This window comes from Tenebrio molitor, chromosome 3 (genome assembly GCF_963966145.1).
Source record: "Tenebrio molitor chromosome 3, icTenMoli1.1, whole genome shotgun sequence".
NCBI classification, from domain to species: Eukaryota; Metazoa; Arthropoda; class Insecta; order Coleoptera; family Tenebrionidae; genus Tenebrio; species Tenebrio molitor.
The window spans coordinates 20,960,185-20,987,024 of NC_091048.1; the positions used below are offsets into that span (position 1 = coordinate 20,960,185).

The 26,840-nt window shown below is 36.7% G+C and overlaps 1 protein-coding gene across 3 annotated transcripts in view; it reads right to left on the minus strand.

The window, feature by feature from the left end:
- Positions 1 to 26,840, minus strand: part of LOC138126344 (uncharacterized) — a 74,560-nt gene that overhangs the window by 33,174 nt on the left and 14,546 nt on the right. For all 3 annotated transcript variants that reach the window (XM_069042110.1, XM_069042109.1, XM_069042108.1), the window contains exons 4-7: positions 26,606 to 26,794; positions 26,399 to 26,548; positions 26,248 to 26,341; positions 24,493 to 24,657 (exon numbers count right to left, since the gene is read on the minus strand). In XM_069042110.1, the coding sequence (XP_068898211.1) occupies positions 24,493 to 24,657; positions 26,248 to 26,341; positions 26,399 to 26,548; positions 26,606 to 26,794 (598 nt within the window). The remainder of the gene's footprint in view (positions 1 to 24,492; positions 24,658 to 26,247; positions 26,342 to 26,398; positions 26,549 to 26,605; positions 26,795 to 26,840) is intronic.

Genomic DNA, 26,840 nt, shown 5'->3' on the forward strand with positions numbered 1-26,840 from the left:
GATGAACTTTTAATTGCGGCCACGCCGAATTTTTGGGTCCCAATTACCGACTGGATGACTGAAAAGTTAGGCAAAGCTCTAATTTTAAAAGCTTACACGCACCGCATCCCATGACTTAACGCTAAATATAAGGTTGTTTATACAAAAATTACTTATAGCCGGTTCGTAAGAATTTTAAATTTAACTCGACCATCACCGATGAGGGTGAAACTGGTCGCTCCGGAAATACTTCACCTGGCTTCCGACTGTATCCAGATAACGGATCGATGGGGACCCTCGGGAGCGGCTTCTCTCACTCAACACTCCACTTGAACACCGACCCCGAAAGACAGTGAGAAGCGCGGTCGACGGGCGACTGGAAGCTCACGTTCACATGCAGAGTGCCGCCGCCAGCGACGAGGATACTCGGTGAGTCATAACTCAGGGCCGGTTTCGGCCCGGTTGCGAGTCCTGGACGTTCACTTCGTTAATTTCTTGCAGGACCATATGGCGCGCCACGGACACCGCGGATTACTCCGGCGAACCGGCGTTGTTAAGAAGATTACTTGTCCGAACTGTCACAACGGCGGGATTCGCGTGAAAAACACGTCATCCCGGACAACCCGGCGCGTGTTAAATCCTTTTTAACGGGACAATGACTATGTAAATTAGTTATTGATTGCAGTCTCGTGTTGCGGATGGAAACCGGCAATATGATGTGCGAGGGGAGGGCTTCATCATTTGCATTCGATATATCATATCGAACAGGTGGAGATCAGAATTTGTTTGATCAACTTCGATGATGAGATTTTCGTGAGCAGGTGTTTATTTTGTTTGGTTAATCCTGGCTGTCGAACGTGCTCCACGCTCGCTGCCACCATAATTACATACTGGATTAGTTTGTTTATATGTACATAAAAAACCCGTATCACAGTCTCCAAGATAATAATTTTCGAAATTTACAAGACTAGAAATGTGTTACGGTCGGATGAAATAACGAGTAGCTCGTATTTTAGATTGAGTTGAATCGTCCAATTGCAACTTATCTCGGAGGTAGATTGTTCCAATTTAACAATCTTACGGTTTTACGGCCCGTCGAATAAAAAACTTTTACGAGACCAATGATTATACGCGAGATGGACCGCTTCCAGTTTGTTATCAAAGATTTACACGCTTTGTTCTACCTAAGAAATAACAATGTTTACGGTCGTCTTTGAAATTTTTTTCGACGGACGTTTAAGAGGCCCTTAAATGGTTCAGTCACGAAGAGGGCATATAACTAGTCGAAAAAAAGAAAAAAAATATCGATGTACATATTTGGTCTCACTGGCAACCGCAAAATATTAGACATTCACGATCTTTTTGGGACCGAGTTGGCTATGATATTTTCTTTTCATGTTGGACTAACTGATTCAGTGATGCAACGGATTCAGCTTTTTTCTGTCAGTGTCTGTTCGACATTTTGTTGCCACTGCATTGCCAGATTTATTATTTTAGAAAGTAAATCATTTATTAAGTGTGTAAAAATAATTAACACAATAATTTACACAATTGATTCTGTTCCTTAATAAGTAGTAATAAGAGAACCTTTAAAGTACTAAACGTTTGCACTATTAATTGTCTATCTATTAAAATTTTGATAAATATTTTCATAAACTTCTTTCAATCAATATTTGCATTCTTTTCACTGTTTATTCAAAAAGAAAATATTAAGTAATCGAAGGTAAAATAACAAGACCTAATTTTTTTATCGGTTAATTCCCATATACCTACATCAAACGTGCGTGTTCAGCCAATCAGAGCGCTTACTTTCATGCAATCAAAAATGTTTATCGCGGTTAAAAAGTCCTGTTACACAGTCATCTGTCAAAAGTGATTAAAATTGCATGCTACTCCTGTCAGATTTTCAAATTGTTTTTAATAATTGTGTTTTTAAACTGAGTATTATAAATAAATAATTAACATTAAAGTTTGTATTCTGGAATTAACCTTGCCAAAAATAACACAACCTAATTTTTTATACAGGTGTCCCCAAAAAAAGAGACGAGTCCATAGCTCCCTTATTTATCGGAGGATTTTAATTATCTATACACCAAATTAAATGGTTGTTAATAGGCTACAAAATGGCCTAATAAATTCAAGTATAGCCCTATGGGCTTCAAGGGTAAACTGTCAAAAATTTTTTTTCAAATGGGATTACATACCTTTTATTAGTAATTCTGATTTTACACATTAAAAAAAATAACACTAACTTCTGAAACAAATGACGAGCATCAAGCGAAAAGCTATCAAAATGCACCGCGTTACAGTGTAATAACCAAATTAAGGTAACTGGAAAAACAAATGATAAATAATAACATGTGGGATGGCGCAGATATGCCGCCAATGTTTAGCGCAAAATGGAACATAGGCGATAGTAGCGTTTTTTTACATTTTTTTTGTAAAAGTGTATATTTGTGATACATTGTTGTTTTCAGAATATAAATCTCTATCAGAATTAGTACAAAAAAATATGTATTCCCATTAAAAAAAAAAATATTGTGACAGTTTACCCTTGAAGCCCATAGGGCTTTACTTGAATTTATTAGGCCATTTTGTAGCCTATTAACAACCATTTAATTTGGTGTACAGATAATTAAAATCTTCCGATAAATAACGGAGTTATGGACTCGTCTTCTTTTTTGGGAACACCCTGTATCTGATAAATTTCCCAATTTTCACTTAAATATTTCTGCTTTAGATAATTTTACTCGTTGATATTTGGGCATTTTTATTCAAAGGTTTAAACCCTCGAGTTAAAGCTCTTGGGTCTAACCAGAATAAAAATTCCCAAATTCAACTCCTAAAATACTCAAAGCAAAAAGTTTTCATAAAATAGAAGAATTTATCCGATAAAAAAATTAGGTCTTGTCATTTTACCTTCGAATAAATTTTTCAATTTTACGAAAACTTTTTGCTTTGACAATTTTACGAGTTGAATTTGGGCATTTTTATTCTGGTTAGGCCCGAGAGCTTTAGCTCGAGGGTTTAACCTTTGAATAAAAATGCCCAGTACAGTTCGAGACACGGAATTTCGGGCATCACTATCAATGTGCAAAATAGGCTTTACATTATTAACCTCAATTTCACTGTTTGCGACGATTTTGATTAACATGCGATTGACGTGTACAGAAAATAAATTTCAAAATTTGACTTGAATGTCACGTTGACAATAAAGAGTGATTTACATCGCAATTTTTTGAAGTGATAGAAAAATAATGCCCGAAATTCCGTGTCCCTAACTGTATCAACGAGTAAAATTGTCTAAAGCAAAAATATGTACTATTGAGTGAAAATTGGGAAATTTATCAGATATAAAAAATTAGGTCGTGTTATTTTTGGCAACATTAATCCCAGAATTTTGTGCTAAACATTGGCGGCATATTTGCGCAATCCCACATGTTATTATTTGTCATTTGTTTTTCCAGCTACCTTAATTTGGTTATTACATTGTAACGCAATGCATTTTGATAGCTTTTCGCTTGGTGCTCGTCATTTGTTTCAAAAGTTAGTGTTATTTTTTTATGTGAAGTTATACTTGTGATACATTGTTGTAATGTAATGTAACTCCATTTGAAAAAAAAATATTTTGACAGTTTACCTTTGAATCCCATGGGGCTATACGTGAATTTATTAAGCCGTTTTGTAGCCTATTAACAACCATTTCATTTGGTGTATAGATAATTAAAATCCTCCGATAAATAAGGGAGCTATGGACTGGTCTTTTTTTTTTGGTGGAGACCTGTATAAGTAGGCAAGAAATGTGACATTTTTAGTAAATTAGACATGGACAACCACATATTACATTCTGTGTTTTTGAACCAAGAGTCACAAAATTATCTCGTCGAACTTTTTTTTTCTCCAGATAATTTTCTGTTTTAACAGCTCAAGCAACAATGCAAAACTTTATCTCGAAAAACTGTCAACTGTGGTGACAGTTCTTCTCGTCATATTTCTGACAACATGTTTTCATTGAAAACAGAAGCTTTTATGTTATTAGTACACTTGAGAATATAATTCATGTATCACATTTACACGATTTTAATTGGCTGAAATAGGATACACAGCGATAATGCAAACAAATATTTGTCAAATGCGACAACTAATAATTTTTCCTCATATTGCATATTGTGAAAAAAGTTGCACTATTCGTCGGGAAAACGCCACGGGTATAAGGAAGCAATCAGCAAGTGGGTCCCAAAAATACAGTTATCAAAAAGCAAAGCCTGTGGTGTCTGTTTATGAATTTAAATGTTTCTCATTTATTCATTCATTACATTCTCTCATCAAACCTAAACTCGTGACATGATTAACAATTGATGACATGACTCTTGAAACCGGAGCATCAGTTGTTATACCGGGTGTTATGGAAATCCACGTAATAAATGCAATCACCAATAGGAGTCGTTAAAATAAACATTTCTATTGTTTGACGCTGTCAGAATTTGAGAATTTTCTCTTGTATGAACGGATTTTGATAAATGTCATAACGAAACGTCAAGCTAATTTTAAAGATTAAGCGATTTGGAACCTTTAAGGGGCTTGGGGCTCGTCAAACAAAAAAACGTTGTATTCAACTCGTTCGTGCGTAAATTGGGCTCTTTATGGAATGAGTGGGCCAGTTTAAAACGCGAGTGAAACGAGTACTATTTTTTAACTTGCCACGTTTAATTCTTTTAATTTTCGATATTGGAAAAAAGAAAACTTAAAACTAAAACTATAGCGTGGGTGAAAAACTGTTGGTAATTCAAGAAGTTAAAAAAAAGACATTGCAGTTGAATTTGGCATACGACCAAGCACCCTATCCACAATAAAAAAATATCAAGATTTACTAAAAAATGGTTCATTAAACGACTGCACCAGATCAAGAAAAAGGGTAAAGCAGTTATGTATTACCTTATCTTATTATCTATTACCTTTCGATAAGTTGAACTGTTTTGGCTTTCCCCTTGACATCGAGGTTCCATTTATATGTAATTTATGTCACTTTGATGACAATATCCGAATCGCCATATTTCAACAGACGTTTTTAATTTACTTTTTTTATATTTGATGTATTTAAATTTCTTCTCTTTGATATACGTATTACAAATTGAAACCCGTGTTTGCGGCCACCTTTATTTGACAAAGATTACTCAGAACTGTAAAAACTTGGCATGATATATTACAAGTTGAATCTTCTTTATTTTTATGTTGGCTCCAACATCCCACAAGTTCCTCCTCTGATCATCCCGCTTCTCCCACTCTTTAATAGTCTACCTCCCATCAGTGTTTCTTATTAAAATTAAAATCTCACGTGTTTATGTTTATCCTGGTGCTTTTATGGAACTGTTAATTCTCGTCATAAATATGCATTGTCAAAACATTATTTCAGCTGATTTACTTCTAGAAGGTAGAGAGATTTTTTAGTCGACCACCCCAGTTGGCGGTGAAAGAATGTTAAAGCAATTAGGGAATTAACGGTCGTGAAAGCGTTACCGGTCTTTTAGCCTTGTTTCCTTCCACAAGTTACCAAAATGAGAAAATAATGACAATCCACCGAATGACTTAACACAACCGGTAACACGTTACAAAACGATGTATTACCACCGAGTGGAGACGTTCTCGCGTGCTTGTCTCGGGGTGTGGCCCCGTCAGTTTGGTTACATAAAGCCGAAGAAAACAGGAGTGTCGAGCGATTCCAGAACTGGAGAAAATCAGTTCGATGTGGGAAATAAAAGTGCAACTTTGGTTTATTACGCCGATTACCGTCAACGTAAATAAAACCAATTTAAAATTCCTGAACAATTACGGTACTAGCCGCAATTTGCATTTAAATATCCTTGGCACAAAATGACTCATACCCAGAGAAAGATTACAGATTATGACTGAATGGCAGGAATCGCATTGTGCTAGCTGACAATAAAATTGCAGAATGCTTATGTGCTATTAGTTCTGCAAAGATGCGTGCACGCATCTATCTATTTGACCGCGTGACAAAATTCGCCACGCATCTGCCGGGCATAACCATCGGTAAACACTCATTACGATGCCGGCTATAAATCCGCACAATCTCCATCTTTCCAGTAGCAAAACGGGTCGAAAGAGCAACAGATAAATATACGTCTCGTCCGTAAATGGCAATTCAAAGTGCACCAACTGACAACTTAAATGTGTCGATAAAAGTATAATTTAACGTTTCGATTTCCCCATCGCAGACGAGATTAGTCATGTTCGCTTGCAGGCTCCGCAGGACCACCGAAAACAATGTCCCATTCCGTGCAGCAAATAACGACCGTTCGCTTTCATTTCATATAAAAATACAATGCCCCTAAGAGAAAAAAAAAAGAATAATGGGATGGTCAAAGACCTGCCCTATTAACAGGACCGAGCCTTGCTATAGCATGAAGCCTCACGTTAAGTAAAATATGCGAATCATAAAAGTTTATACCGTTGGGTGTACGTCACGATTTAATCCAGAGATATATCAGTCGTAATGGAACTTACGGCTCGATTTTATCTTAAATAGTAACCACGATTTTTTAAGTGTTATGCGCCGAATGATTTGTTGGTGACAACGATTTACATAAAAACACCAGAAGGAAAGTACATGACGTAAAAATGGAGCCGGTCTGTCAAACACATGTCTGGTTTCTCGTAGGCTCGGAGTTTGTATATTATTATTGTGGCTAAGTGGAGAACATATGTCCATGTTTGATGGAGGCGAATCTTGATACAACACCGTGCGCCATTTAATTTGCTTTTTACGACGATCAAATTTAACAGCACCGCCAAGTTTACTTTGGGAATGGCAACACACAAAAGCTCTGGTTTATTTTTGAAGGAAAATTCACAGTATTGTTTGTGGAACGAGTTCTCGATATTCCATCGCGGGTCAACGCTTCAAAAATAAAAAATCCAATTTAACACGCAGGATCGACAACGCACCCGATCACCACACGTTCTTCACGAAGAAAACGTGTACCAATTACGGTAAAAAAAAATCCAAACAGTTTCAAATCCGAACCATTGTCATGCTCCACTTGCTCGACCGTTTTCGAAAGGACTCTTCTGGAGCGCTGTTCGAGGAACGCTCTTCGCGGAAGCCCGGCTGCCAAAACAATTATCACGGAAAAAATGTTATCGTAACCTTCTCTGCATGTTTATTTTTGCAAATTTCTGAGTCACTGCAGGCGGATGATGCAATTTGCATCCGGAGCTACTCGAGTGTGCGAAATTCGTTTCCGTCTTGCCTCATAACAAGTTGAAAAGCAATTGTTGTTTTTTTTTCCAGTTATTATTCGCCGCATTTACTGAATCGGTTGTAGCGCCGACACCAAGACAAGACCATTGGTAATGAAATTCGTGTAACAGCAGCCGAGATGACTCACGACGAGGAATGGTTTGGTCATAGTCTGCATGTTGGCCAACAGGTTGAAATAGAAAGGTGCTCACAACGACAATTTTACAATGCAAAATGTCAATGACCAAAATATAAACACCATATCTCGTTTCGCTACGGACTGTTTTCGTTTAACTGTCCAGTTTCCAGGATTATCGCGACAATTAATTACGGTGCATAAGGAAACTGCAACTTGTTTGTACACCCAGTCGACAACATCGATAAAACGCGTAATTAATGCGGGTGCTAAAAACATTCATTTTATGCAAGAGCTCGTGGTCCTTTCTATGGCAGGAAGAACACCAGAAACAATGGTTCGCCGGTACCGGTACACGGAGAAATTAGTGAATTGGGTGGCTCGTATCTAGATCGAGATGTCCGATTCTATTTAAAAGTGCAATAAAGCAACACACCCATTCTATTTTTGACTAGACGTTTCCTTACTTACTTGGTAAGTTCTCGCGGAAACGTACTTCACGAACAAACTGCAGGAAGAAATTTGAAATTTTAATGGGAGAAATCACAGCCGCCTTAAAAAAAATCATGGAAAACACTCGCTTCACCTGAAGAAATCCATCACCGATAAATATGCATGCATTTCAGAGAAACGCACCGACACGAAAAGGAAAATCGAGGAAGTGCCAATAGAAAACGCACCCGGCAAAAATATTAATATTGCAGTTATCGTGTGCGCATCGCGATCAATGAGGAAGAAAATTAATGACTTAACGCGTCTGCAAAAATGAGGACATTACCGCAGATAATTAATCGTGATTCATTCTTGGATTATTGTTGATACACGCCATGTGGGTTTCTAAAAATATTTATAAACATGAGCTTTCGTGGGTGGAGGCACTTTACAATCGTGGAGATGAGTCAGGTAACGGCTTACAAAAATAACAAATAATTGCATAGTGATAGAGGCAACCCTGGTTGAAGTATGCAAATGACCCCGAACCGGCAAGCTAAACCGTCTAAAATGCATTCGTTCACTTTGTTTTGGCATAATGGGAGGCCATGGAAATTGGGTAGTAAAGCTGTCTGTTGAATAAGGTTATGTTTTTCTAAGTTTGAGGTTACAAATAGCGTCAATGTCTAGTGCATTGTTGTCAGTTTTTCCAGTTTGCAATAGAAGAATACTCAGATATCGCGGGAAATTCAGCAATACATAATTATGTTATGTCAAGGCGGTCTCTATAGTCGCTTTCAATGACATCCGTGCTGTCAATATGACATTATGTTGGCATCACTTGCTGTTTCAGTTTAGTAATTTTGAATTTCCTAATTTCCAAATTATCTATCATTTCCGATAAATTAAAGAAAGTATGTAGTCTGATTTGGATTCCGAGGATGACTTAGTTTAACCATGTTGAAGATTGAATTTTATTGTTTGTTGTTGATGTTTGGAAATATTAATTTTATTTTACATAACCTTAATTTCTCGTTTGACATATTTTTAACTAGGATTTGTTCACACTCTGAATGCTGGTTATGCATTTCTGTGTACTATTGGAGACACGGAAAACTCGGCAGATGTGTGATTCAGTTGTCAAAATTTCTAAACCATACCTTAGCTACTCATAACCAAGTTGACAGTTTTTTTGAAAATATCAATCATAATGACGGTAAAGGTGCATTTACATTGACACTTTTTGAAATGACAATAACAGACTGCCCAGGATTCCATGTCCCTCATTGTACTATGCCAACGAATAAATTTCGGACACCAAATTTGCTGTCATTTGGAAAAATGAAATGTAGTCTAGGCTTTATTGTCAAAATTTCTGACATATTAAAATTATTTTCTCAATACTTCAAAGTACATAACGTCAGATTAACTGAATCTTAACATGTGAATTGTTTCAAAGTGACAACTGTGGAAAATAGGGTTATTAATATGTAAAGGGTGTTTTACAACTAATGACAATGACATGAAATTGATGTCCGAAATTTATTCGCTGGCATAGTACAGTCTGCTACAACACATTAAAAATGACATTGACAGCACGGATGTCGTTGACAATGACTATAGTTAATAAAGATCGCCTTGGTTATGTTCATTTTGGTATGTCCATATGTCAGGCACTTTAGTGACGGAAATCAAACACAAACAGTGTGTCCAACGTATCAATCATGGCCTCCCATTATGCCAAAACAACGTGAACAGTGTGGCCTGCCTTAAAAATTTTTTTCGACGTATCGCTTTTTGATTTTTTTATATATTTTTTTATAGAAGCTCTCAGCACTGCCGCAATGCCATTTCAGGCGATAAAATGTTGTGCAAATGTGTTATAATAGATAAAATTAAACGGGACAGTGGAGTGAATGAATAGGGGGTGCTTCCGGCCAGATCAGGTCTGGTCAGGTCTGGTCAAGTCAGTTCTGTCCGTCTTGTCACTGCACGTTCTCCGAAGAAAAGAAGAAATTTACGTGAAGGAAGATGTGCAGCAAGCAGAGTAGACCTGACCTGAGGTTGGCGGAGTTAGATAGAGTGTCCCCTGCGCAAGGAAAAGAGAAGAATATCATTTTTCCATTATTTCATTTACTGAACCGGTAAGGATGTTTTTTCGCAAATTCTCGTGCCGCCGAATTCTTCCAAGAACCGGTGAAGAATGTAATGCTCAATTAAACTACATTCGAAATTTTTCACCTTGGCCAATGAACTTGCAGCAGGAAACGCATATGTAGAAAAGAACATTTTGGCGAAGTGCCCGGACTCTTCCAGATATAAAAAGCGTCACTTCCGGTCGCGACCGTCGAAAACGTGTAGGAATTTATAGATGCAACGATAGAAAAAGACGGCCGTTAACACAAATTATCGAGTGAAAATGTGCAATTACTGCACGCCCGGGAGACTCCGGACTCCGGCTGTAAGTCTGCGCGATTCCATCGCGCTTGATTAAATATGAATATGCAGAGCGAAATTAACGAATTGTGAATTTGTCTTTTCGAGGATTGTAATAATTCAGCTTGTCACAATCGAAAACTTTTAACGAACTTGAAGTTTCGGTCCGACCGCGGCCAATAGCACCCGGAGTGGCGCCTCTCCGTCATTCTCGACACTTTTTGGGTGCACCGGCTCGAGAGAAATTCGCAATTAATCGCTCGGCGGGCCTCGAAGGGGACAAAAGTGGCTGAGGAACGTGCTTTAGAGTGCTCCCAACATTTTATTTAGGGGCGGATTCATCTCGCTGACGGCTCAATTACAGTCCGAGAGCTGTATATTTTTCCATGAATAACTCGACGTCATTAAACCGCTTTAATGACTCTTCTATTGGTTTACCGACGACGCACAAATGACTTCCCAATTACAGAACGGAACGACACTGGCGACGGTGCCGGCCCCGGTGATTAAACAAACTCCACTCCGAGATGTACACACGATCGAGTTCTTTTATTGCAAATAAAATCGAAACAGATCGACACAGACCCTGCTCCGGTCGGCAGTTTTCCGTCGTCCTTCACAATCCTTCTGACGTCAGCAGAGGGGGCCCTCGTCAAACTATTACGCTAAATGGTAAATTTGAGGGTCATCATTAGCGTCGAAACCGAGGCAGCAAATTCAAAATGCAAAATCACTTGTAGATCCTGTTATTTTCACGGTTCAAAGAGCGATATTAATTGGAGAACGATATCTCCTGGTGTTGTCTTTAATCGGGGATGAAGCAGCGGATGTTGCTGCGAAATCGCATTTTCTGATCAATATGACAATCGGAGTGTGGAATCTAGGAAAACAAAATGACTCAAACTCCCCGTATAATTGGGAAATAGGGTGATTCACCCCAAGACTCAGTATAATATCGATATTGTCGTTCCCCGGCAGTCAAATAAAACCCCCTAATATGAGCATTAGATTATTATCCCCTTGTATAATAAATGCACTGTGACAATGTTTGTATTAAGCGCGTGCATCCCATACAATAAAAGTGCTAATCTCACACTAAAATTGGAATAGTTCCAATATCTAGGCGTACATCGTCTGGATTCATGATTAATCCCGAGTGTAGGTCTTCGTCCAAGGCTGCGCACCTAATCTCATTAATTCTATCAGTCTGGATTAGAGGGAGAGGAAATAAATCAGTTATTGAAAGCACTTGCACGGCTCCGAATGATTTACAATAGTACCAGTCGACCCGACAAACTATATTACTTATTATTAGACGTTTTACTGCAATTCCATTATGCTCTACGCGGCATAAAATTAACCATATACGTCTACTATGATGCAGCTCTCGCTCGGCGTTTTATTTTGCAAAAAGCTCAACAACGCGAATCTACAGTGTAATTAATTAAAGCCAATAACTCAAAAGCTCGAATGATCAAAGGTCGAACCGCACGAGACACAAGTACGAGGAACGTGGCTGCGTCTCGACGACAAGTACCGTTTAAAAAAGGAAAATCCAAAAGAAGCTGAATCACGTGCAGTCGCTTTGACTACACATAAATTGTTGTCGACGGCCGGTACATTTAACAAGTCAATGATATAAGTCCTGTCTCGATCGGGTATCCGGAGTGCAGTTTTTACACTTAAATGGAAACCGCAACGGTAACTTTCTTATTGTAATACGAGCAGAGGTGCTGTTGCGACAACCCAACTCCGCCGAAAGGGTGACAAGTCGAATTGTTTAATTGGTTGCATAAAAATAATTAGAAACGTGCCAATTTACATACCGAGCCCGAAGAAGACCACGGAAGCGTAAAATTCTGCAAACTGGAATTTTGCAAGGTGCACTTTTTCATTGACCACTTATCCACGCCATGTTTTATAAAATATTGGTAATTCTGAACAAAGTAACAAATAATGCAGGACCGCGGCCTTGAATCCGGTGTTGAATTATCGTCTCAGTAGATGTATTGCACGGTTCAGTTCTTCTAAAACAACTGGACAGGTACGGCGTTGCTATGGACTTCTACTACAAACAGATTCTGTCCGACCATTAAACTTATTGTAGCCAGTGACGAATCAGAATATCCAACTGCGGGCTCTTTCTCATTGCTTTCTCCGACGCGATAAATTCGGTACTGTTAAAACTGGTGCTTTGTGACAATGCAACACCCCCAGCCTGGCTGTAAAAAATAAATAGGCCGCCGGTTAGTCGTGGCGGCAGTGGGACCTGCAGGTATTATTAATTATCGTCCGGTGATTTCGACGAGGGGTTAGCCGGACAGGTGACGACAGTTCGCCGGTCCGCTCTTCTAAATATAGATAAAACGACGATAAATTCACAGATGAAATACTAACGGGGGGATAAATAAAACCAGTCCTTGATATTTTATGAACCATAAAAGTTATGCATGGTTGCAACTTTTAAGAACTAAATTAAACAACTGATGCATTTCTTATGTTCGCCATACATAAATTTCCGATTTCTTCCACGTTTCAGATCGAGTTAATCATGGCCAATTAACAATATGTATTATCGGCGACGATTAATTAATGCGGTCGATTAATTACATTTAATTACGAAAGAAAGCAGAGGTGACCTGAGTAGACTTATTACATGTCACACCAAAAGTTGCTCGACTGGCAACGGCTAGTGCAAAATTCGGTGGCGTTTTTCACACCTGCAAATCTGTCATGAATATTTACTGCAAATTTTTCACGTAAACGAGGCCAACCTGTCGTCTTCAACGTTCAATTAACAATAATTATTATGTAATTTGTGTTGTTCGTCAGCACCTAGTGATTAACTTGTACTGCAACTGGAGCACAATAATTCCCACTACTTCTTGCATTTTACGTAAAGAAATACTTTTATGAATTGACAATCGCCTTTCTGTAGTCAACACTAATGGATGCATTGTTGTGCGTTTTACGGCATCAATTTGCGAGGAAAAATATCGGATTTCGTCCACTTCGAGTTTCACAAGCAATAGAAGTCTTACTAGTTCAGGATGCCAAGAAGACGAACTGTTACTATGCGAAAGATGTGCTTTCAGGAACTTACATCAGGCGTCTCTTCAAATGAAGGAAGAAAAATCCCGAAGTTTATCAACCTCCTTTATCTTTGTTTTGCTTTGAGATTACTTGACGCAATTGAGGAAACCGCTCTATTTTTCCCACATTATCGGACAATGAAATATTTAAGTTTCGTTTTATTTTCCTTAGTTCAACAAAACGGCAATGTTTTAGGTGCGTTTGAGGATAAAATCACAATGTAAACCAGACTTATGCATAACTTTTCTTGAGCCAAAAAGTTTCTCTGAACTCAACTAGCTTCAAATTAAATGAATTTACTGTTGCCGGCAATTTCACACTTTGAAATTTCTCGACGGCGAAGCTAAAAACTACTCCATTGAGTTACCTCTTGCGAAAAGTTCCAAATCACGCCCCATTCTTCGGGGTAAATCTAGTTCGGAGTTGGAAATTGTTTAATTAGAGGCTTCGGCGGGTAGAAACACAAATTAAAAGTTTGTACAAGATTATTACCGTCTGCATCTCTCCCGGAACTTCGTATTAATGTAGCAATAAATTGCACTCGCTGCAGTTAGTCTTAACAGGATAAAAACATCTATTTACTACGTGCGTACAGGATAAAGAGAACATCGCACAAAAATTGATGGTAAAAACTCACCTCTTGGTCGAACACACAATCAACGTGATCACAGGAATTTAAAAAATAAAAATAAAAACCAATGATTGTAAAATATCACAGAATTAAAAAAGTACACACGGCACAAAAAATATTCAGGAACAATAAAAACAATAAATATTATCGGTATAATCAGTACAAATCGCGTTTGTGTTATGCCAGTAGTGGGTTCCTGCGAAGAGTCGCTGAATGAAATGCATCTAGCAGGCCGAGACGAGCTTTGTTGGCAAATGAATCAAGCCGGCCAAGAGCGTGCACGAAAGGGGAGACCATGCACGACTCCCTATCTCTGGCCGATCCACTCCCAAATTGAGGCGAAGTAAAAGCAATAAAAGCATTTTCGTTGTTGACGGCGTCCAAAGTGTTACGAACAAATTACAGTTTCAGATAAGTTTGAAAAGTTTAAACAAAATCGAAGTACGTAAAACCGTTACTCCCCCGCAATGTTACTACAAGTTCGTAACTTTTCATCAATTCCTGTCCGCCTTGCAAGTTATAAATCCCCCCCAAAAAGTGTACAAGTCGTGTCTCCCTCGCTCCCTAATGTAGCGTCTACTTTGACATATCACCGCAACATCGGAGGTCGAGAAACTAGATTTTCTAAAAGCGATTAGGCATCTGTCACGTCCATTTTTGGCTTGTAATGAAGCGTGAATAGCTTAAAATTCGGTAGAATAGATGTCTAAGCGCATTACGGTCACCAACCTAGAAGTGCATTAAATCGAACGGCGAACAATACGATTTGCATAAAAATCCGGCCGCAAATTTCCCCCGCAACACAGGAAAACTATTCACTGAAAGGCTTCCCGGACTAATTAGAATAAAATGCTGATCATTTAATTCGATTACTGGATTATCTGTACTTTTTTAAACGTGTCCTCGAGGTAGAAGCGGAGGATTGAAATATTATCTGCAAAAGCTCGTGGGTTATACGCCGTGCAATTATATTGCGACTTAATTATGGCTTATGCATTACTTTGATTCATTGCTTCCCACGCTCCAACTTATTTTACTAACCTACAGCAAGAAAATGTTTATTGCAACGTTACTATCGACAGTTACAATAATAGTTTACTACCAATACATATATAAAACCACCACACTTAATTACTTTTAAAAGCTCAAACAATACGCTTACGCCGCCCCGGAGAAATTTCCGATGACTTGGAAAAAACACCCCGACTCAAACACAACCAGTTACTCCTGCATAAATCATGTTAAAACAGCCCCCGAGTCGAATTTTGCCCGAACACCCGGGAAGTTTCAACATAAAATTCGGGGAAACTCAAGTCCGGTCGGTAATAATTACGGGGTGCAAGTGGCTTTTTGTGTACCCGGTGGGGTGTTAAGAAATCGATAACACGTCCGGCATGTGTTTTTATTCATATGCACCCCAACACGAATCCTCCTGCTGCACCCAATCGAAGCGTAAAACATCCTGTCTAGGTCAGGATCCCCCGAGTATATAGAGACGTTGGAGGCGCAGTTGACGCAAAGATGGACTGCACGGGCAATTTAAGAATAAAAAAGCGCAAGAAAACCGGCTTCACGTGCTAATTGTGTCTCTAATGTTGTTTATTTGCGTCAGTGCAAATATTGCTAATTAAATGTCGGACAGTCAGAGGCGCAGACACCTCATGCTTGAGCTCTTAGTGAATAAATGAGCGCCTCCAGCGTCCAAATCATTGAACTCACTAGCTTATTAAAATATTTTTCTGACGCACATACTGCGTGCCTCAAATTCCAAACCAACAAAACAAATTCACGCAATTTTTTTATGGCAAATTAATTAAACAATGCTGTCGGTATGCAAATTAAGGATATTCTCTGCTCCAGTAATTATCTAAGAAAATCACTACTGTAAAAATCCCCTGGTCAATAATTAAATTTGACCGTGCCCACAGAAAAGTGCGAAAAAATGAAAAAAAAAAGCCGGACTCTTGTAGGGTTGATACTCTACCCACTTCCTATTTCGCTATCTATTTCTTTCTAGGTTTTTGATAATTTTAACCTTTGATAACGAGCAAATAAATAGATAATTATGTGAAGCAATGACAACCCCCCAAACTCCAGTCCAGCTTCTGCTGTTACTCAAATACTACAAATATGTATTTATTGTTACTGTCAAACCGTCCAGATGATTTAAAGACAATGAGACAGTTGTTCGTTGGCCTAAAAATCTTTGGTGCTGGGGTAATCCAAGACTCCTCACAAGAACGTTTGGAGTTGTCAAAATCTGTTTCTTTTTTATTTGTGTGTAAGAAAATGTAAGCAAAATACGCACTCACACGAATGAGTTACAGCGTGTTACTGAACACAGAAACTCCTCGTTATGATGTGATTTCTTGCGGTTGTGCTAGAACTTATTTCATCGAGATGTACATGGGGAAGAGTTAAAAAACTGCGCGAAGAAAATAGAGAGGGGGATTACCCAGTGGCGTACCTTTATAATGATAAATTTTCATACACAAAATTGTGACTTTATAATGCGCGAACAAATAAGGGTATTTCAGAAAGCAAACTTGAAAACAAAAAATCCAAGATAAACAACACTAAACTTAAAAGCCAAGAACAATTTAGAAGATAACACAATGAAAATAACCTAAAACACACTACGCCGCTGTTGAATGCGAAGGTAATGCGCATGCGTTAGCTCAATTTGGTTTCAGGCGCAGTTTTATGGTGTGTACATCTCGATGAAATAAGCTCTACCTGAAGGGATACCACTTGCTCCATCTGCTCTTTGGAAGAACTCAAGAATACCTTGTTGCACGTTCCAGAACATACATCATTTTTACAAGACAAAATCATTATACTACCTACAGTGATTCATATTATGTAAATATTATTATTTACTTGCACGTCATGTTGTACCTACTAAGTAATTTCAGTTTATTATTTGTTTTAATTATGATGGAACACAGTCCAATGACAACCAAATACTAACCCATTAATTTCTGCGTGGCGACAAAGCCACGATTTTATATCGGATAAAATATTCTGTATTTGAAACCATTGCCATGAATAAAAAAAAGATTCTTAGATTGTCCGTTGAATGGTTTTCAAAAAAAATCAACACTAGCATTTCTTTAATTTATTCTTCTGCAAACAATGCGAAGTACGAGTATAAGTGTGAAAATAAGATAACCTTCACTTTTCAAGTTCCATTTGTAGCCTAAACTCAGCCTGGGCAAAAAATCTTGTGTTTTCTGCATTTAAAAAACGCAACTGTCACCAGATACGCAGCAAATATCGAAAAGCCATAAAGTGCAGACTTTCAAAAATGTGTACAACACGGTGCGGGTTGTATTTTACGTTATTCGGTGATACGAAGCTGCCGAACCGGCATAAAATAAAGCAGGAAAACGGGTGTGTCTGGCCGCTTTGAGCAACGGAAGAGGCAATTATGCTGGATGAATTCTGCATAATTATAATATTCCTTCTATTCATTTCACGGATTACGGAAACAAGAGAATTCCGAGCCGCTATTAATCTTATACCTCTTCGGCATCTCTTTAGCGATAAAATCGAACAAAACTGCGGAAGGCGCTCCAATCAGACCGATTCAATTTGTTTTCGATTGTGGTCGCGTGCTCCTCTCTTGCATTCGTTCGGTTCTGACGCTCCAGGGGTTGTTAAAGTCGCCCCAGCAATAAAACAAAACGAGGAGAAGTTCGGGGAGGAAAATGCCCCGAAAACTGCATGTCGACGCATGAAAATCAATTCGAGTCTTGGAAACCTCCTGAATACTGAACAGAAAAAATAAAATAAATTCGCTCTGATGTCAAATGTTGCAGTAACATGGAAATCGGGTGTCTCTCAATAAAAATAATTATTTATTTAGTGTTCTTACGCAAAAGGCGTTTACACACGTCAAGAGATACAACGTACTTAGCACACGTTATTTACAATTAGAATATTGAAACAACAATCACAGTATCTACACATACAATTACATCACAGCACTGAAACATCATCATTAAACAATTATGTTTGTAATTTTCAGTACGAGTTATTATTATAATTATTAAAAAACTTTGTCAAATTTTTTCAATAAAGTACTTCTGGTTTTGAAATTGTCAAGGGACAAAGCTGATTTGTGTCTTGACTCGTAATTATGTAAGTTTTGATTAGATTTCAGATCACCTAAGATCCAGTAATAAAACAAACAGTTTGGTTTAACACCGCTGTTTTTATTGTGTTAATCCCTGACTTAGACAATTTATTAATATGTACCTATAAAAACTTAGTTTATTTTAGAACACATACATAATATATTTTTATTTTAAAATATAAAAGATTTCTTCCAAATCGGGTGATTGGGGAATTGTCCCGAGAACATATTATAGTTGTAATTATGTTTATTTAAAAAAGGTGGACGTCTAGTCTTTTCAGTCATTCTTCGATATGTTTTTCTTTGAATGACAATTTTCAAATGAAAAACTGGCATAGATTTATTGCTTATCAAAATTCACACACTACAACTAGTTTGACTTCCCGTTCAAGTTTTCAATTCTTAATTAATTATAAAACTAGAGTAATATGGAATTGATTTATCTCATTAAGCAGAGTAAGTTCGAAAAAACATAAATAACAAAAACTAGAATGTTTTATATCATTTCCGATGTAAGTATTTACTTGGAACACACTCCATAAAAATATAACATCACAGGCATTCTGACATCCTTGCTTACCTCTATTCTTCTTTGTAAACTTTTTTCATCAGAATCGGAATTTTTAATAACTGGATTCAGAGTCGTTTTCCGATAAAGTATAAGAATAATTGTTTCTAATCATTCAAAGATATTACTTTAACATAAAACGTTGCTTAAAACGTAGCTCGTTATTAAAAATGCAACACAATCGGTAAAATTACACAGATCAACAATGAAAAACCTGTCTCAAAATCAAAAAGTAAATATGACGGACTTTTGTATGCTGATGACGGCAAAAATATTTAAAAAATTCCAGCACATCCAGTTTTCAAAGAAAAACATTTTTTGTTTGTCGTTTATTTGAATCTGGTACAAGGAGAGAGTAGACTTTCTGGACGTTAAAACTGAGCTAGAACAAAAACTTTGCATCTATTCTCACTACTGAAGTTTTTTGACTAAAAAAATGTTTGCTGCAATTTTAAATTCATTTTTTATAGTGTTATTGTCGATGGTATTTGTACAAAGAAAGCTTGTCGAAATAAATACATATTTACAAAAAATTTTGAAATGTCGACAAAGACCGTACAAATTTATCTCAATGTTCAAGAACAACAAAGAAATATAACGGAGTTTGTGCAAAAGTATACCTTATTCATTTTCTTACGATTATTGCCGATTTTAAATCAAAATTTATTTAGGTGTATGTCGTATTTTAACATTTTTTTCCAAAACATTCTTACGTGATAAAGTTAATTTTATATCTGAAATCAGCATCCTAAAAAAGACTTAAAAATCTTATTAAAACCAAAACAGGTTTTTATAAATCAAATTTTGCAGCACTGTGTTATCAAAGCCCAAACAAGACTAAAATATGAGTAAAATGGTAACTTGAAATGACATTTCCATTACATATTAGGTACATTACAAATAAAATTTATTTTCTGATAACGTGTGGGTTAAAAGTTGCTGAAAAGTGTTAGCACGTAGCTGGATATGTAAAAAATGTAATTTGTCTTTGTTGATGAACTCCGTACTTACTTTGTACAAAGTCTGATTCCTAAAACTGTTATTATTATGACGAAAACTTTAGATTTACGGAAACGTAGACGCATGTGACATGTTGCAACTTGCGACGTTGTCATAAAACATTTTGAATAAGAAATTATGTCTACTTTCACAATTTACAACATTTTGAAGCGTTCCGAAAATGCAACATCTGTTGACGAAGCATATAAAACAGAGAGGAAAACTACCGATTGTTATGGACTAAGTAAAATATACATAGATGAAGACAATGTTACGGAGAAGATTAAATTTAATCCGAAATTTTTTTTAGGAAAAACTCTAGGCTCGGTTATTAATTCTGAAAAAAGAATTTCAAAGCCTGTTTCGTGAGAATTTCTGCAGGAGAGTATGAAAACGAATCTTTCTGAGTGTCGATAGATTTAGGTAGTGGATTCTATTAATAATTATGGATTCTGGCTCGACCTATCTCATTTCCAATGTCGTATCGAAGGTGTATAACAAATTGATTTTTAAAATAAAAGTTTACTGTATTTAGTATACGACAGCGGTTGAAAAGTGAAATCTGCAGAGCAGTTAAAAATCCAATTTAAAAAACTTCAAAGAATTGGATGTCAATGCCGTCTAGAACTTGAATATGAATTGATGAACAAATCAAAAGTGATGTATCTTTCCTCATTCTTTGAGACCACAACTGCGAGTACACCCAACAAATTAAATATGTACACATTTTTGAAATTTGTAAAACTACAGTAGAGTCGCGATAAGGTGAACACCCTATAAGGTGAACACCTCGGTAAGGTGAACACTGAAAATTTTCTACAGAGAATTCTATAAGGTGAACAACTGAAACCTCGATAAGGTGAACAAAACAAACACTTTTTTATTACACATAATGCAATTGTATTTTTATGTTTTCCAAAAGCTTCTTGTACCGTTTTTTGTAATTTTAAGTTACTGTGCCTCACCTCCTTAGATTTTACGTTTCTGCAAGTCTGCATATGTTCATTTCAATTCAGATTTTTGTGGCATTAGACGTAGTCTTATAGTGTTTTTAAAATCTGATAAAGGGTCTAGCGTGACTGCACTTTTTCGCTATTAAGGTGTTACTAATTCTACAGTTTGTGGCTCTCAAAAATTAATTCTCGGGTATAAATAATGAAAAACGAGTAAAAAAAGAACTTTCGAAAATGGAGGCAGCATTATAGGCATGGTTTTTGAAAATGCGACGTAGGCATTTGCCAGTTCCGATGCAATGATAAAAAAAGCCAAAATATTTCAATGGTATTTTAAAGGAAAACAGAAATTTTAATAACAGCCAAGGATGGCTTCACAATTTCAAAAAAAATTTGGTCTATACCTATGGTCGCAAAAATTTGCAGTCTACTCGAACTAAAACTAAATTAACGCATTACTTTGAAGGCCAATAAATCTAAAGTGTTAAATAAAGAGTTACACGATCATATTTTGCCTTATTTTTTTGACCTTGATAAGGTGAACAAGCTCGATAAGGTGAAAAGGGTCTGCCTGAATTAGTTCACCTTATCGCGACTCTACTGTATTTCATGATCAGTACACAAAATGTTTTCAAACACATTCTAAGCAGACTTGTGTTATTTTCAGACTGTTTTAAAACATTTTATTCTTGGCTTCTTGGCCTTTCCGTCAACGAACACAAAAATTACGATAACATTTCGAATCACGCGATAATCTCTGTGGACGTGTGAAAAGCAAGCAAAAAAAAAATTCGGGTAGAGCTTTATTTAATTATCATGAAAATATTTGACGCGTACTCAGTCATGGTAACGCAATTACCTCTAGAATAAAAACAGGTAAAAAAACACAATCCAGTCATTCCTCACTGTTCAAAAATACACGACGCTACAGAACAATGGCAAGATCACACGCTTAAATGTATAATAATAATTTTATTTATAGAACAAGGCCCTATCAACAAATTTGTGTATTCTGGTTCACAAAACCTGAAAATAAAACAGCACATACTACTTCCTCTCCTTGAAATTACCACTTGGACATTCACATCTAAATGTTAGACTTCATTCATTTCCAACAATTTCATCTTGTTTCAACATAAAACTGTAAATGTTGTCCCATGTAAATAAGTTCAGAGTGTATTCTGTTATTTAAACTTGATTTTATCGTGATTGGTACTGTTACTGATGCGTGATATTTATTTGCGCAATTAAAACTGCCCAACAGTACTGTCAATTAAAACAGTAAAAGTAAAACGTCTTTTTCGCTTTCACCTTAATCATAAACGGAAATAGGTACTTTATAAGGAGTCAAAGACTTAAAAGGAAGAAAGACATTTTGATAGCAGTATTAACCGTCTTGAAGTGTAGAAATTTAACTTTTATAAAATGTAACAGGGAAATATGTTCGATTAACATCTGTTCCATCAAATGAATTTGAAATTTAAACGATTTGAATATTTTTTAAAAGCATTTTGTCTTCTTACAATTAGCGTTGCAGTGTGCATACGAAATATATTTTATCACCTATTGACACTAAGCGATGCTCAAACCACGTGGTAATGCGCAATTTTAATTAATACGAAGCAAACATGGTGTTAGCACGCCACAGGGGTAATTTGCAACAAACAGCTCGCTCGCTCTGTTCGTCTTCGACGAAGATCAACATTTCACGAGCCTAACCCTGCACGCTTTCTAGGTTTAGAGAAATTTATTGCCGTGCACGTTAACAGACCTGTCGTCCTAAACGATATTTTTACAAAAAATTATCAATCGTTCATCATCAAGATGACGTCCCATCATGTTTTTCGAACAACTTCCGCGATATGATTCCCATTCGTACGGAACTTGGCTCGGCTCACACAGTAAATAATGTTCGACGTCTGGATAATTTTGACACGGTTTTAAAATTCAGCCGATCTCACAACAATCGATTCATGTTTATCTTGTAATGTGTTTAACGAGACATGCGATTTATCGGTGTAATTACTTTTAACGTGTGTGCTTTGCTAAATTTTGCCGTAACTGCGCCGTAAAGATTATTTTTTCAGACGTGTCTCGCTTTTACGTATCTACCGTTTGTTGTGGCGAGTTCTAGAAAACCGTGAAAGTTAATGGCGAGCGACATTTTTGAGTGTGGCGCACGTCGCAATTATCATGCGCCACTGGTACACCAAATTATAGACATGATATAAAGAATAATCAGACCATCGTTTCCTTTTGAAAATCATATCTAGAGCAGTAAGAGTTGTTGCAATTTTCATTCCTTTTTCGCTGTTTCATTCATTATTGTTCTCGATGACGGAGCGCGAATCGTCCAGATACCCATGCCAGGTACACCTCTGGCTGAAATTAATGTGGTCTTCATAGTTATTTGGAGGTTAACGTTTCATATATATTTTATTATTTCCGCCGAGAAGAACGCATGACGGTTCCAAGGCCGCGAACGTTTTTATAAACTTTGTCTTTTACAAAACTTACATGAGCAAAAACAACAAGTCACGTTCATCTCTTTTCCCATGCTCTATGTATCTTACAGCACCAGATACCAGACGTAATCTGGACAAGCACAGCCAGTTTGCTGTGCTGGTGCTGTGAGTTCACTCAAATCCTACTTCTGCCACAACACTAAACTTGTTCAAATCTCATTTTAACCAACCAACCCCAATTTACGCATGAAACTGACACCAAAATTATTTTTGTGTTACTGAAGCATTTTAAAGCAAGTGCTCAACAAAAAAAAATCATCGAATGACCTAGTGCTACAGTTTTGTATCATTTAAAAAGGAGTACAGTTTCCCAAACATTTGGTTAGAACCGATTTTAAAAAAAATCGTACAATTCAATGATACAATAACGTAAAGCTCGAATTCAGATACATACATTTTTTATATTCTACAACAATTCAAAAGCATCATGTCTACCTCTGGCTACGTCCCATTACAACAAAAAGACATGGCTCTCCAGTTGTTTTTTTGAAATACATAATTCTTTTGAAGAAAAAGATTTGTCAAGAAAAGCAGTTTTTTCCCTGAGTTATGAAACAATAACAAATGTGACAGACCAAGACTTTGAGTGTGACCGCACAAATTACAAAATCCATTGTTTCTATTAGCGTTAAGCAACCGATTTCTTTTTATTAACATTCATTTATATCTCCCTTTACCGGTCACATGACTCATGCCGTCATGCGACGTTGTGCCACCACAAGATGTAATATTTCTTTTCGCCCGCTGCAACTTGACAAATACAGTTAAATTGAAATGAACTGTGACCGTTTCACAGTTTGACACCTCATTAATTCTAGTTAGCTGCCATTGCGCCACGAACAAAATTCAATTAGTGATTTAAAAAACGGTCCGACATAAAAATGGAATAGGGGTCAAATATTGGAACCCTAAATGTGAACAGATGATGACATTTAAAAACCATCGTGCGTGTCCCAGAAATGACGTAACGGGGCAATCCCGTAGGTCATTGCCACTGAAATGCAGTCGAAAATACAGCCACGAAGAGGGGGAGGAAGATGGGAGGAGATGTACAAGGAACGGCAAAGTTAAATATAATTGCTAGACAACAAATGGAATGCCATCGACGCATTGCTTTAGATTAATGTAATGAATCATGTCACAACACAGACTGGAGGCAGACCACACCAGGGAAAAAGTGGGTATATTAAGAACAAATGTCTGCAGCAGTACGTAACGGTTTTTCAAGGGGGTTAACCGTGTCGAAGTTCTGGATTGGTGAATATTTCGTTTCGCAAGAGCAAAAATAATTCCCCTTGAGATGGAAAAAATGGAGCAGGGTATTTTGAACGTCTCACATACCTGGATTACTGCATACCATTTCATAAACAGTTCGAGCGGCGTCGTCTTCAGACAAAAAGTCCCAAAGTCCATCGCATGCTAATATTAAAAAGTCTTCACCGCCATCGAGAGGTATTTCACGTATATCAGGCACTGCTATTACATATGGTTTGTACTCTGCGTCACCTGCAACAACGATTTTAAATAACGTTTAAAAAATAAACAGATCTGGAGTGTTGATGAAATAAAATCCAACCCCCGAAGTTAATTTCAACTGCCTGCATTAAAAATAAACCGATAAAAATTAACCGACGCGCGTCTGAGATTAATTCTTGTGCTAAAATTTTCTTTGTTTTATATTCATTGGCCTTTTTCCAATATTATGTCCTACAGTTTATAGTTGATGGGTAAATATCAAGTGTATCTGCTAGTGATTCATAAAACTTTCTTAATGTACCTACATGTTTTGATTCTTTTTGCGCATTAACGCACACTTTATAAAAAGAATTTTGTCGAAAATATAACATGAATCGCCGCGAAAAATACTTATGCACTTAGTGGAGAATAAATTAAATGTAGATATTATGTACTTACATAGATACTTTGGTACATTAAAACAAAAATTTAATGATTGCTGAATTCCTTATAACACGTCTAATTATTTTAAATAACATAACTTTGCGTTCTGGAACACTTTCAGTGTTTCTCAAAAGCAAAACCTTGACAAGGTTTTTACGTTTAGGCAATTACTAAATTATTTTTTTCTATAATTGATTCAAAAAATTGAAATTCACGCATAGTTATCTGTGCATGAAGTGGGTCATTTTCTTACGTGTCTTTTTTTTACATTGTTAGTAAGATCGAAACCATAGAAACCATACAAAACAGTGTGTGAAATGCAATTTCACGCATACGACTATTTCTGTTTTTCATTTCACGCACTGTTTTTTATTAGTTACCTAGCAACATGGTCACTGCATTGAAACTTCAGAGTTCCTTCAAAAATTTGAATTTTTAATTTCAATTTTTTGAATCAATTATAGAAAAAATATTGTTTATATTTCGTGCGCGAAGATGTTTTTGTGCATTCAAAGGCTTATACTGCCTCGACCTTCGTCTCGGCGTAAAAGACCTTTTCATGCACAAAAAACACTCTCTTCGCGCACTTAATATAAAAATAACTATTATATTTTCAGTAATAAAAATGTATCATACTGTGATAATTTTATTCAGATGCTTTGTTCAGAACTTAACTCAATGCCATAATATTAATTACCAAATGAGTAAAGTCACATATTAAGTCAATTTGCAGTCTTGCCTGAGCTTCTACAACCTGTCAAATTGGCTTCAAATTTTAAAAACAAAAGCGAAATAAAAATTATTTGAACATTTGATATGTTTCCCATTACGATAAATAATATTAAAATAACAATTATTTACTATAGTAAGACTATTTTAAAGTATCAAAAAGCTTTAAGGCATGTTTTGAAAAAAAATGCAGATTTAATGTGTTCTTATGTTGGCAATTAAGCGTATTATGTGTTGCCTAACTTCAAATTCTCGGTTATGTGCTTGCCTGTGTTAAAACTTACGAAATATTGTCAAGATCATAAAATACTAAACATACAAATAATCTTGGCCATATCCGAACAAATAATTGTTTTCTTCGTTGTGGGGCAATCTGGATACAAACTTTGATAAGATAAAGAATGTGGTGTGTAAATATCCTGCCCATGCGTAATTTCCCAAAAATTATAAGAATTTATTAGAAATTACCTATTGCTCTAGACACAGCCAACTGACCGTTGACTCTCCAGGTACCCCAATAGCACACGTATCCACCTTGTTTTTCGATTCGTTCTCGTTCATCCTAAAAACAATAATGAATAAATAATATGTGGTATTTAAGTTACAAAAAAAATCTTACAGTTCGGCAAGGCTTATGTGGATTGACGCATTGCAATACGCGTCCTTGATTAACTAGAAGGGCTTGGGAATCCCCTACCCACGCTATGTACAGAGTGTTTTCTTTAGGTCGCAACAACGCACAGACCGCTGTGGTTCCACTGTTGAACCTCTGCAACAATTTCAAAATTGAGACTTTTCTCCAAGCCTTTCGGAAACATCAACAAACCTCAACGTTACATTTATCGATAAATAAAGCGTCAGTTTTACAAAAGGCATCGTGTAAAGCTTGTTCTGGATTAGCAACAAAATGCTTGCTTTCAGCCAGAAATTGGTGTAGATGGGCCGCACTGTAGGCCGCGGCATCATGACCAGCATGACCGTCAAATATTGCATAATAACTGGACGGACTCGCTTCCTATAAAAACAAAACAACATTATTGCGTTTCCTGTTTTCGTGTTTT